At 45.7% G+C, this 12,761-nt stretch overlaps 1 protein-coding gene across 2 annotated transcripts in view; it reads left to right on the plus strand.

The window, feature by feature from the left end:
* LOC144600033 (lymphoid enhancer-binding factor 1-like) overlaps window positions 1-12,761 on the plus strand; it is a 182,697-nt gene that overhangs the window by 132,261 nt on the left and 37,675 nt on the right. For both annotated transcript variants that reach the window (XM_078411374.1, XM_078411376.1), the window contains exons 4-5: window positions 4,282-4,368; window positions 11,281-11,403. In XM_078411374.1, coding sequence (XP_078267500.1) covers window positions 4,282-4,368; window positions 11,281-11,403 — 210 coding nt within the window. The remainder of the gene's footprint in view (window positions 1-4,281; window positions 4,369-11,280; window positions 11,404-12,761) is intronic.

Raw genomic sequence — 12,761 nt, forward strand, 5'->3', positions numbered from 1 at the left:
TGAATTTATCGGAGGGATTATGTCAACATGATGTCAGTAAGCATCTGGTTTTTTCCTCCTTGTCTCCAGGCAACAGCAATCTTCCAGCCACGTTTAAACGGTATCTTTGCAGTCTTTGTGGAACCGGTGCCAATCAATTATCAACAAGCATTCGTGTTTCTTCCTTAATTTAACGGCAGTACCTCTGTTTCTGCACAGATGGATATTTTGTGCTGGATGCTGTCATTTTCTATTGTAATAATTCGATGACGTGCTGACTCAGCGGCATCATTAATTCATCAACAACGCGGGCACGATAAGCTGTCTTTCATCTGAGGAATCTCGGAGACTTTGCTTGTCTCTGCAAATGAAGCAGTCCGAGCTTTAAATTATCAAAGCCGTTGACGATATTTTATGCACCGACTATTTTCAGTGAAGTCGGATATGGCGTTGAGAGAATGGGATGAAAAATCTTTTTCTTTTTTTTTTCTCTTCTCCATGTGTCAGTTTTGCTTCCTTGTTTTCCTGACTCTCTCTTCCTTTGCTCTAGCACCAGGAACACTGCCGGGAAAAGGGTAAAAGATGCTTCACAGCTTCTGTTTTGCCCTGCATGTTGAATGTCTACCGGCATTATGAATGCCAGGCACAAACTGTAACAGCGGGGCGGCACGGTGGCGCAGCGGTAGAGTTGCTTCCTTACAGCGCCAGAGACCCGGGTTCGATCCTGACCACGGGTGCCGGCTGTATGGAGTTTGTACGCTCTCCCCGTGACCTGCGTGGGTTTCCCCGGGTTTTCCGGTTTCCTTCCCACATTCCAAAGTGTGCAGGCTTGTAGGTTAATTGGCTTCTGTGAATTGTAACTTGTCCCCTAGTGTGTGTAGGATAGTGCTAGTGTACGGGGTGGTTGTTGGTCGACGTAGACTCAGTGGGCCGAAGTGCCTTACTTCCACACTGTATCTGCAAACTAAACGCAATGGAAAGGGTGGGCTCCAGTCCACATTGAGTGCCACCTTTAGACAGCATGGTGGCTTCAACAACTCAACACATCAGAAAGATTCTGGGTGTTATATCTCAACAAGGGCGGCATGTTGGCGCAGTGGTAGAGTCACTGCTTTACAGCGCCAGACACCCGGGTCCGATCCTGACCACGGGTGCTGCCTGTGTGGAGTTTGTACGTTGTCAAGACAACTTTGAATCTGTTCATGGGGATATTTGTCATTTACCAGTGCTCTCAATTAGATGGAACCCGCAAATCTGAACACGCGTGACAGAATAGACTACAGACAATAGACAATAGGTGCAGGAGTAGGCCATTCGGCCCTTCGAGCCAGCACCACCATTCAATGTGATCATGGCTGATCATTCTCAATCAGTACCCCTTTCCTGCCTTCTCCCCATACCCCCTGACTCCGCTATCCTTAAGAGCTCTATCTAGCTCTCTCTTGAATGCATTCAGAGAATTGGCCTCCACTGCCTTCTGAGGCAGTGAATTCCACAGATTTACAACTCTCTGACTGAAAAAGTTTTTCCTCATCTCCGTTCTAAATGGCCTACCCCTTATTCTTAAACTGTGACCCCTGGTTCTGGTCTCCCCCAACATTGGGAACATGTTTCCTGCCTCTAACGTGTCCCCTCTCATCCTTCTAAATTCCAGTGTATACAAGCCTAGTCGCTCCAGTCTTTCAACATATGACAGTCCCGCCATTCCGGGAATTAACCTAGTAAACCTACGCTGCACGCCCTCAATAGCAAGAATATCCTTACTCAAATTTGGAGACCAAAACTGCACACAGTACTCCAGGTGTGGTCTCACTAAGGCCCTATACAACTGCAGAAGAACCTCTTTGCCCCTATACTCAACTCCTCTTGTTATGAAGGCCAACATTCCGCTAAATCATCAAAAAAATTATAATCACACAAAATCTTTGACTCGCCACTGTTTGGAAAACTGACTGACTGCTTTTTTATAAAAATTAATGTATTCAATTATTAATAATAATAATATTTACAAAACAAAAAGTAACAACACACCCACCACCATAATACAAAAATTACCAAGTATTCTCATACCAAATATCAAATAGATTAGATTAGATTAGATACTTTTAACCTCACATGTGAAACATATAAAATTATTAAGGGATTGGACACGCTAGATGCAGGATACATGCTCCCAATGTTGGGGGAGTCCAGAACCAGGGGCCACAGTTTAAGAATATGGGGTAGGCCATTTAGAACTGAGATGAGGAAAAACGTTTTCACCCAGAGAGTTGTGAATTTATGGAATTCTCTGCCTCAGAAGGCAGTGGAGGCCGATTCACTGGATGCATTCAAAAGAGAGCTAGATAGAGCTCTTAGGGCCAGCGGAAGGGGAGAAGGCAGGAACGGGGTACTGATTGTGGATGATCAGCCATGATCACATTGAATGGCGGTGCTGGCTCGAAGGGCCGAATGACCTACTCCTGCACCTATTGCCTATGTAGCTATGTATCTATATTTAAGACCAGTGAGACGGTTTGTGTTGCAAAACGCCCATGTAAAGGGAGCCGACAATGTTACGTAGTACCCTGTTTTTTTGTCCCAATGGTCCCATATTCCAATCCTGATGTAGGATACAACCAGTGCCCGGCGATCCCGGAAATCCCCCATTGTACCCGTGGACATCGCGTGTTCCTTCTCAAGCAACTCCTGAACGTAACCCCGGAACTGGCTGGCTGCTTACATGCTACTCTGCTCCCTCTTGCTGTCACCAGTCAGTCACTTGTTAACCCACTTTACTACGCTTCTGTCTAGTCCATGTTGCTTTGATTGGAATCAAGCTTTTCTCCTGTTCCCCACTACCTCATTGAAACTCACAGAATAATGAAAGGCATAGACAGAGTGGATGTGGAAAGGACGTTTCCACTGGTGGGGGAGTCTAGGACCAGAGGTCACGGCCTCAGAATTAAAGGGCGCTCTTTTAGAAAGGAGGTGAGGAGGAACTTCTTTAGTACGAGGGTAGTTAATCTGTGGAACTCATTGGAACTTGGAGGCCAAGTCAGTGGATGTTTTTAAAGGCAGAGATAGGCAAATTATTGACTAGAACGGGTGTCAAGGGTTATGGGGAGAAGGCAGGAAAATGGGATGAGGAGGCAGAGATCGGCCATGATTGAATGGCGGAATAGACTCGATGGGCCGAATGGCCTAATTCCACTCATATAATTGTGAACAATTAACTCACCAGGCCAGGGAAGTCTTGGTTGGTTTATGTTGAATTGATTTCTGAGGTCCTGTTTGGAGAGTAACCTGTCAAAGAATAATGATCCAAGCCACACATGATGGATATGGACAGTCATGACGTCTGTGGTGATTATGAAATGAATTGCCAGATGCCACTCTCTATTTATACCCACTAATTTAGAATAACCTGAAATTAGAATCATAGACCCAGAGAATTAATATCAAACGTGTGTTGACTTCAATAAGAGATGGGAAAAAGAGAAAGAGGCTGGTTCAAGTCTGACCTCGGGCCCTTCCTCTGGTCCGGAATGGCAGGACTGTCATATGTTGAAAGACTGGAGCGGCTAGGCTTGTATACACTGGAATTTAGAAGGATGAGAGGAAATCTTATCGAAATGTATAAGATTATTAAGGGGTTGGACACGTTAGAGGCAGGAAACATGTTCCCAATGTTGGGGGAGTCCAGAACAAGGGGCCACAGTTTAAGAATAAGGGGGTAGGCCATTTAGAACTGAGATGAGGAAAAACGTTTTCAGTCAGAGAGTTGTGAATCTGTGGAATTCTCTGCCTCAGAAGGCAGTGGAGGCCAATTCTCTGAATGCATTCAAGAGAGAGCTAGATAGAGCTCTTAAGGATAGCGGAGTCAGGGGGTATGGGGAGAAGGCAGGAACGGGGTATTGATTGAGAATGATCAGCCATGATCACATTGAATGGCGGTGCTGGCTCGAAGGGCTGAATGGCCTCGTCCTGCACCTATTGTCTATTGTCTCATTCTGAAGAAGGGTCTTGACCCAAAATGTCCCCCGTTCCTTCTCTCCAGAGATGCTGCCTGTCCCGCTGAGTTACTCCAGCATTTTGTGTCTATCTTCGGTGTAAACCAGCATCTGCAGTTCCTCGTTTTTACAGATTCCTCAAAAAAGCCTCTACGTTTTTGCATCCCATTCTCTTGCAAGCTGTAACGAGGTGCAGCAATGCTTACAGCATGGACACATGCGACAATAACTTGTAGTCTACGGTTGTCTAACTCACGGGTAAAGGCGGTAAGGCCTAGCAGCTGATAGATCCTTTTCTCCTCGATCCCAGGCAAGGTCAGTCTGTCTATCCAATTACATCCTGTGGATTTAGACAACCTTATTCCTCAGCGCTCGCGCCCAGTGCTTCCGTATCCAGGTAGGTACGAGCCGTGTGAGTCCAGCGAGCAGCAAAGCTGGTCTCACAGCTTGCAGCATCCGCCCACAACCAAGCAGTTGGCTCGGCGGCGCCGGCTGACCTTGTGGTTCTGGAGGTGCGTCACGTGCCAACGCAGGACCTCAGTTCCATTCAGCACTCATCGGCCCAGCGTAAGCAAGCTGGGCGCCGCGGTGAATGCTGAGCCTTAGCTTTGCTTTAAGCGTGTCCACACTGTAGCAGGATTGTTCTCCAGTATTGCGACGTCTTAGTCTCTTGTTACATTCACGAGCGGCTTCAAACCAATTGAAAACTTTACAGGGTTCACCACCGATTTTATGGCAACTGGTGGAAACAATAAAATACATGGATTGGCCTTCTAATCACCTGCATAGTCTGCAGCTGATAACGCTGAGCCTGTCGTGTGTGTTGATAAGAAATGCAATATTGGGGAACGACCCTATTAATGTGATTCTCTAATTGTGTGCTTACAAAATGAGATGTCATTCACAGTAAAACCTGGTGTTAAATCTGTGTCTGTAAATTTTCTATCCACTGATCTCTCCATCTTCACATGTCCAAATGCCAAGTGGAATGGGGAGGAGAATGGCTTGGGGAAAAAAAGTCAATGTGCTGGAGTAACTCAGCAGGTCAGGCAGCATCTCTAGAGGACATGGATAGATGACGTTTCAAGGGTTCATAAGTTCACAAGTTATAGGAACACAATTAGGCCGTTTGGTCCATCGTCTACTCTGCTGACAGACACAAAAAAGTTAGAGTAACTCAGCGGGACAGGCAGCATCTCTGGAGAGAAGGGATGGGTGACGTTTCGGGTCGAGACCTTCAGTCTGAAGAAGAGTCTCAACCCAAAACGTCACCCATTCCTTCTCTCCAGAGATGCTGCCTGCCCCGCTGAGTTACTCTAGCGTTTTGTGTCTATCTTCAGTTTAAACCAGCATCTGCAGTTCCTTCTTACACAAGTCTACTCCGCCATTCAATCATGGCTGATCTATCTTTCCCCAGTCTCCTGCCCTCTCCCAGTAACCCCTCACACCCGTACTAATCAAGAATCTATCTCTCATTCCCTTAAAAATATAGATTGGCTTGGCCTCCACTGCGTTCTGTGGCAAAGAATTCCACAGATTCACCACCTGTAGGGGGAAAAGCTGGAAAGGGTGCAGGAAACATTTCCGATGTTGCCAGGACTCGAGGGCCTTGAGCTACAGGGAGAGGTTGAGCAGGCTAGGACTTTATTCCTTGGAGCGCAGGACGATGAAGGGTGATCTTATAGAGGCGTGTAAGATCATGAGGGGAATGGATAGGGTAAATGCACAGAGTCTTTTATCCAGAGTTGGGGAATTCAAAACCAGAGAACACAGATTTAAGGAGCGGGGGAAAGTTTTGATAGGAACCCGAGGGGCAACATTTTATACACAAAGGGTCGTAGGTGTTTGGAACAAGCTGCCAGAGGAGGTAGGTAAGGCAGGTGCTATCACAACATTTAAGAAACATTTAGACAGGTACACGGAGAGGATAGGTTTGGAGGGATATGGGCCAAACGCAGGTAAGGTGGGACTAGTGTAGAAGGGACATGTTGGTCGGCATGGGAAAGTTGGCCTTAAGGGCCTGTTTGCACGCTGTATGACTCTATGAGAGGAGGGAGGGGATTGGGGAGGGGGGGGGGTGGGACGATAGAACAAAGCCTGGCAAGTGATAGGTGGATAGCTTGATCTGTTCACAGATCAATGTTAGTGCAGTTTTTTATAGCAGCTAAGGAGTGTGTAATAATAACTTCTAAGTACTTATGCCTTGTTGTAGCTTCATTTAGTGTAGTTCATTGTCACGCGTGCACAGGGTACAGTGAACAGCTTTTGTTGCGTGCGCACCAGTCAGTGGAAAGACAATGCATGTGTAGGATCGAGCCGTCCACAGTGTACAGCTGCTGAGATTTAACCATTTAAAGAAAGTGGAGATTTAAAAGAGTGTAGCGCTTGTAATGCAATGATTGCAGATCAATATTCATACCGCTGGGGTGTAAGCTGCCCAAGCGAAATATGAGGTGCTGTTCCTCCAATTTACATTTGGCCACACTCTTGACAATGGAGGAGGCCCAGGGCAGAAAAGTCAGTGTGGGAGTGGGAGGGGGAGTTAATGTGTTTGGCAACTGGGAGATCAGGTAAGGTCCAGGCAGACTGAGCGAAGGTGTTCAGCAAAACCATCTCTGAGTCTGAGCTTGGTCTCGCTGATATATAAAAGTGTAGGAGAATATATTTATAGGATATGTAGGATAATACATTTCATCGCCCCTTAATGAAAGGAAAATCCATGGCTTAACTTCTCTAGTTTGTTATTGAGGCTTAAATGATGCGATATTATGTAGAATCAAAGAACTGCAGATGCTAGCTGATACATGAAGGGACACAAGGTGCTGGAGTCACTCAGCAGGTCAGGCAGCATCTCTGGAGAACATGGATGGGTGACGTTTCGGGTTGAGACCCTTTCTTCAGACTCACCTTCTGAAGAGGGGTCTCGACCCGCAACATCACCTATCCATGTTCTCCAGAGATGCTGCCTGACCTGCTGAGTAACCTTGTGTTCTGCCCTGTCGTGATGATATAGATCACATTACAATAGATAATCACACCACTTGCATTAACTATTAAGAGGATCGTGGTGCACTTCATTCTTCCTCAGCAAAAGATTTCCAGGAATTCTGTTCCACATGTGGAACAAATTGGCTTCCAAATTTCATACGTTAAAATAATGACTACAATTCAAGAAATAATTTAATCAGCCATAAAATGTTCCTGTTTGAAGAAAATACCGTTTTCAGAGTCTGTTTCACAAAAGTGCTGCCAAGCTTTAGCTGGCCTGAGGGTAGTGAATTAGAATGGAAATGCAATGTTAGCATTCTTTTCCAGATGACTAGAAGATAAAAAAGCAGAGATGCAACGCTGGGGCTTTTTAGGGCACTGGTCATACCACATCTTGAGTATTGAGAGCAGTTTTGGGCCCCATATCTGAGGAAGGATGTGCTAGCATTGCAGAGGGTCCAGAGGAGGTTTACGAGAATGATCCCAGGAATGATTGGGTTAACCTATGATGAGCGTTTGACGCCACTGGGCCTGCACTCGCTGGAGTTTAGAATGATGAGGGGGGAATCTCATTGAAATGTGCCAAATAATGAAAGGCCTGGATAGAGTGGATGAGGAGAGAATGTTTCCAGTAGTGGGAGAGTCTAGGCCACAACCTCAGAATAAAAGGACGTTCCTTTAGAAACAAATTGAGGAACAAATGTCTTTAGCCAGAGAGTGGTGAATCTGTGGAATTCATTGCCACAGATGGCTGTAGAGGCCAAGTCAGTGGGTATTTTTAAAGTGGAGATTGGCAGATTCTTGATTAATACGGGTGTCGGATTATGGGGAGAAGGCAGGAGAATGGAGTTAGGAGGAAGAGATAGATTGATTGAATGGTGGAGTAAACCTGATGGGCCCAATACTGATAATGCTCCTATGATTTATGAACTTATGAATTTGTCATGGGGTGGAATGTGGGGTTGAAATCGGCAAAAAGACCAACGGGAAAATTCAATGATGTGTCTGTCACAAAAAAACCCATCTTCCATGTGGATATTGGCTACATATTCAACTGCCTTTTTCTTTGGCATAGGCTTCGTAGAAGGAGCAGAGAAGAACTAGAGAGGTATTTAGATATTAGAGAGGCGTAAATAGAATGGAAGTGGAAAGGATATTTCCACTGGAGGGAGAGTCTAGGACCAGAGGTCATAGCCTCAGAATTAAAGGGCGCTCTTTTAGAAAGGAGGTGGGGAGGAACTTCTTTAGTCAGAGGGTAGTTAATCTGTGGAACTCATTGCCACAGTGGGCCGTCAGTGGATATTTTTAAGGCAGAGATAGACAAATTCTTGAATCGAACGAGTGTCAAGGGTTATGGGGAGAAGGCAGGAGAATGGGATTAGGAGGCAGAGATCAGCCATGATTGAATGGCGGGGTAGACTCGATGGGCCGAACGGCATAATTCTACTCCTATAACTTGTGAACTTGGAACTATATCCAGCAAGGATTAACGCCATCAGGAGAGATATTGGAAGTTTCATAAATATTTTCACCAACTATTTTGTTCTTTGAAATAAATTCTCCATTCTCTTTGATGTGTCACTATAATTGCAGCCAATTATTTTTCACCTTTCATTTATCTGTCATTGCAAAGATATCTCCTTGGCAAGGATATCGGGCCATTTTCCCACCAGGATTCACTGTAAATGTCCTTGTCGCTTTTAGTTTTCTAAGTTTGATTTGATGTGCATTTGTTTGTGATTCACAAGGTTAAGTATTCGGGAGGAGCCTCAGTGAGTCATGTGATGTTGTGCGTGGCATTTGACGTGTGTCCCAAATGGTTTTGATTTCGGAAGTCTGTTTCTGTTAGGAATATAGTTTTGTCCAACTTGCCAATTTGAAAGCAAGGGAATAGGAATTAATTTTACATTCTCCATTTCAGAGCCATATGTTGTCCTGAAGCATTTTATAGCTGATATTGTATTGTTGTCATTATTTCTGGACAGATGAGTGTTGCTGGGTGATTTACAGAGAGCAGACTCTGTGAAAGGCAATGTGATAATGGCCTGTTGTTGTACCACTGTCTGTGTGTTAGAAAGTAATAACTCCCTTCATATCCTTTGAAATAACTTGATTCGATCTTGTTGGGACGGTGATTTTGGACTAAATTAATTGGACTAAACTCGTCAATGTCGCAGATGTACGGCACATTTGGTGTGATGTGGATTGTAATTCTTTTTGGATTAGATGATTTAGGGTACTTAATGGTGTGCCTTGCAGTCACAATAACACATAACAAACCATCAATTATGTCACCTAGCAAGTGATGTCACATAACCAGGATGGTGTCACATGACCAGTGATGTCACACAACCAGTGATGTCACACAACCAGTGATGTGTCACACGATCAGTGATGTGTCACACGACCAGTGATGTCACACAACCAGTGATGTGTCACACAATCATGACGATGTCACATAACCAGTGATGTCACACAGCCAGCGATGTCACACGACCGTGATGATGTCACATAGCCAGGATGATGTCACACAACCAGCGATGTCACGTAGCCAGGATGATGTCACACAACCAGTGATGTCACAACCAGCGATGTTATAACCGTAGGACATAACTGTAAGATGCAGAATCAACGTTAGGATCATATCTGCCTATATCTCCCCTCTCCTATCGGACAATAGGTACAGAAGTGTGAAAAAGCACACCTCCAGATTCAGGGACAGTTTCTTCCCAGCTGTTATCAGGCAACTGAACCATCCTACCACAACCTGAGAGCAGTCCTGAGCTACTATCTACCTCTTTGGAGACCCTCGGACTACCTTTGATCATATTTTACTGGGCTTTACCTTGCACTAAACGTTATTCGCATGATCCCCTTTATCATGGATGTGTGCACTGTGGATATCTAGATTGTACTCGTGTATTATCGTTCCGCTGACTGGTTAGCATGTTAAATCAAATTCTTTACCTTCAGTCTGAATAATCACACGTGATACTGGATTAGTACATCCACTATCTGTCCCCAAGAGCAGGAACTGCCCCACTAAGATCCCATCGGGAGGGGGGGGCATCCCCAGAGGAAGATGATACCGATAGCGACCGGGAAACTGAAAAGGAGGACAAAAGGAGGGGAAGGGCTGAGGCAGAAGAGGAAGGAGCTGCAGTAATTGAATTCATCAGTGAGAGAGTGCAACGAAGAACAAAAGAAACCATCTCTACTACAACAAAATATAATATCTGTAATTGACTATATCAGCTAATAGCATAGATTCTCAAGCACACAACAATAAGCTTTTCACTGTACCTCGGTACACAATAAACTAAACTAAACTGAACTAAACTAAACTAAACTAAAATTTCTACAACAAATTTTCATCAACAAAAAATTACCACTAGTGCCAAAAGGTAAATAGTTTCATTTTTCAAATGACAACCTGACGCTGGACTTTTAACCCGTCCCACCTTTATGACACATACCTGCTGTAATCAGTTGCTCACAGGGCAAGATTGAACTCAAGATACACCCTGACATTGACTCACAGCTTTGGCAGTGCGTCGGTGCCTACGGCTGCCATTGCTTTAGCAGTGGTAGTGCACTTTAACCTCACCGGGTCGACAACGTTTTGGAACGGTACTTCATTGACAGTGTATCAGTTCTATCCGCATCTAGATGGATAGAGTGGGTGTGATGTTTCCACTAGTGGGAGAGTCTAGGACCTGAGGCACTGCCTCGGAATATAAAGGACGTTCCTTTAGATGAGGAGGAATTTCTTTAGTCAGAGGGTGGTGAATCTGTGGAATTCATTGCCGCAGAATGCTGTCGAGGCCAAGTCAATTGGTATTTTTAAGGCTGAGATAGATAGATTCCTGATTCGTGCGGGTGTCAGGGATAATGGGGGCTAGGCAGAAGATTTGGGTTGAAAGGTTGTATAAGAAAATAACTGCAGATGCTGGTACAAATCGATTTATTCACAAAATGCTGGAGTAACTCAGCAGGTCAGGCAGCATCTCGGGAGAGAAGGAATGGGTGATGTTTCGGGTCGAGACCCTTCTTCAGACCATCAGTCCTTCTCTCCCGAGATGCTGCCTGACCTGCTGAGTTGCACCAGCATTTTGTGAATAAATGGGGTTGAAAGGTTGTAAGATAGATCAGCCATGATTGAATGGGGGAAGTAGACGTGATGGGCCGAGTGGCCTAATTCTGCTCCCATCACATGACCTTGTGAACGTAGACAGTCGTCGGTAGTTTGAGCCACGGGTGCGTGTGTCACTGTAGATGATGTAGTGCTTCAATAACTGCTGTGTCCCTTGCTTGTTTGCAGGTTTCCCCATCCTTTGGTACTGGGCCCCCCAGGCATGCACTCCACAGGGATCCCTCACAGTGCCATTATGAGCACCTCCGGCAAATCAGACATGAATCAGTACGACAACGGCTTCAGATGCATGTAAGTAACGAGCAGAAAACACAGCGCTGTGTCGCCAGGCGGTACAGAGCTGCCATAAAAACAACCCCATTTCGCTTGGGCAGCTCACAGCCCAGTGGTATCAATATCAGTGGTATCTCCTCCAGTGCCATAGTGAGGCCCACCGGAAATTGGAGGAACAGCACCTCATATTTCGCCTGGGCAGCCCAGCGGTATGAACATTGACTTCTCCAACTTTAGATAGTTCCTCTCTGTCCCTCTCTTCCCCTCCCCCTTCCCAGCTCTCCCTCCATCTTCCTGTCTCCACCTATATCCTTCCTTTGTCCCGCCCCCCCTGACATCAGTCTGAAGAAGGGTCTCTGACTCATCCTTTGGTAATGTAATGAAAAAGGGTATTGTCCTTTCATTTCTAGTTTGAACATCTGAGATGAAATAAGGCAGGTAGACCAGCTAAATCTGAGTGTTGTGGGCATTTTCAGCATTGACATACAGTAAGCACTGCCCATGTTTCACTTTGACCAACCTGTTAAGACTTGTTCTGAGCAAACCCAAGATTAATTTCACAAAATGCTGGAGTAACTCAGCAGGTCAGGCAGCATCTCAGGAGAGAAGGAATGGGTGACGTTTCGAAACGTCACCCATTCCTTCTCTCCTGAGATGCTGCCTGACCTGCTGAGTTACTCCAGCATTTTGTGAATCAATATTGATTTCTCTCACTTCAGGTAGCCCCAGCATTCCCTCTCCCTCTATCCCTCCCCCACCCAAGTCGCACTAGCTTCTCATTTTCACTCTACAAACAGCTAAAAATGGCCCGTTTCCTTTATCATCGTTTATGTTTTTGCATTTCTTTCATTCATTGTTCTTTATCTCCCCACATTACTGTCTTTATCTCTGGTTTCCCTTATCCCTAACCAGTCTGAAGAAGGGTGTCGTCCCGAAAACGTCACCCGTTCCTTCTCTCCAGAGATGCTGCCCGTCCCGCTGAGCTACTCCAGGTCTTTGTGTCTAGCCTCCCTTTTAGCTGAAGACGGATACATAATGCTGGAGTAACACAGGCAGCCTCTTTAGAGTTTAGTTTAGAGATACAGCACGGAAACAGGCCCTTTGGCCCACCGAGACCGTGCCGACCAGCGATCCCCACACACTAGCACTATCCTCCACACACCAGGGACAATTTACAATTATACCAAGCCAATTAACCTACAAACCTGTACGTCTTTGGTGTGTGGAAGGAAACCGGAGCACCCGGAGAAAACCCACTCAGGTCACGGGGAGAACGTACAAACTCCGTACAGACGGCGCCCGTAGTCAGGATCGAACCTGAGTCTCCGGCGCTGCATTCGCTGTAAGGCAGCAACTCTACCGCTGCGCCACCGTGC

Source organism: Rhinoraja longicauda, chromosome 14 (assembly GCF_053455715.1).
Source record: "Rhinoraja longicauda isolate Sanriku21f chromosome 14, sRhiLon1.1, whole genome shotgun sequence".
Lineage (NCBI taxonomy): Eukaryota > Metazoa > Chordata > Chondrichthyes > Rajiformes > Arhynchobatidae > Rhinoraja > Rhinoraja longicauda.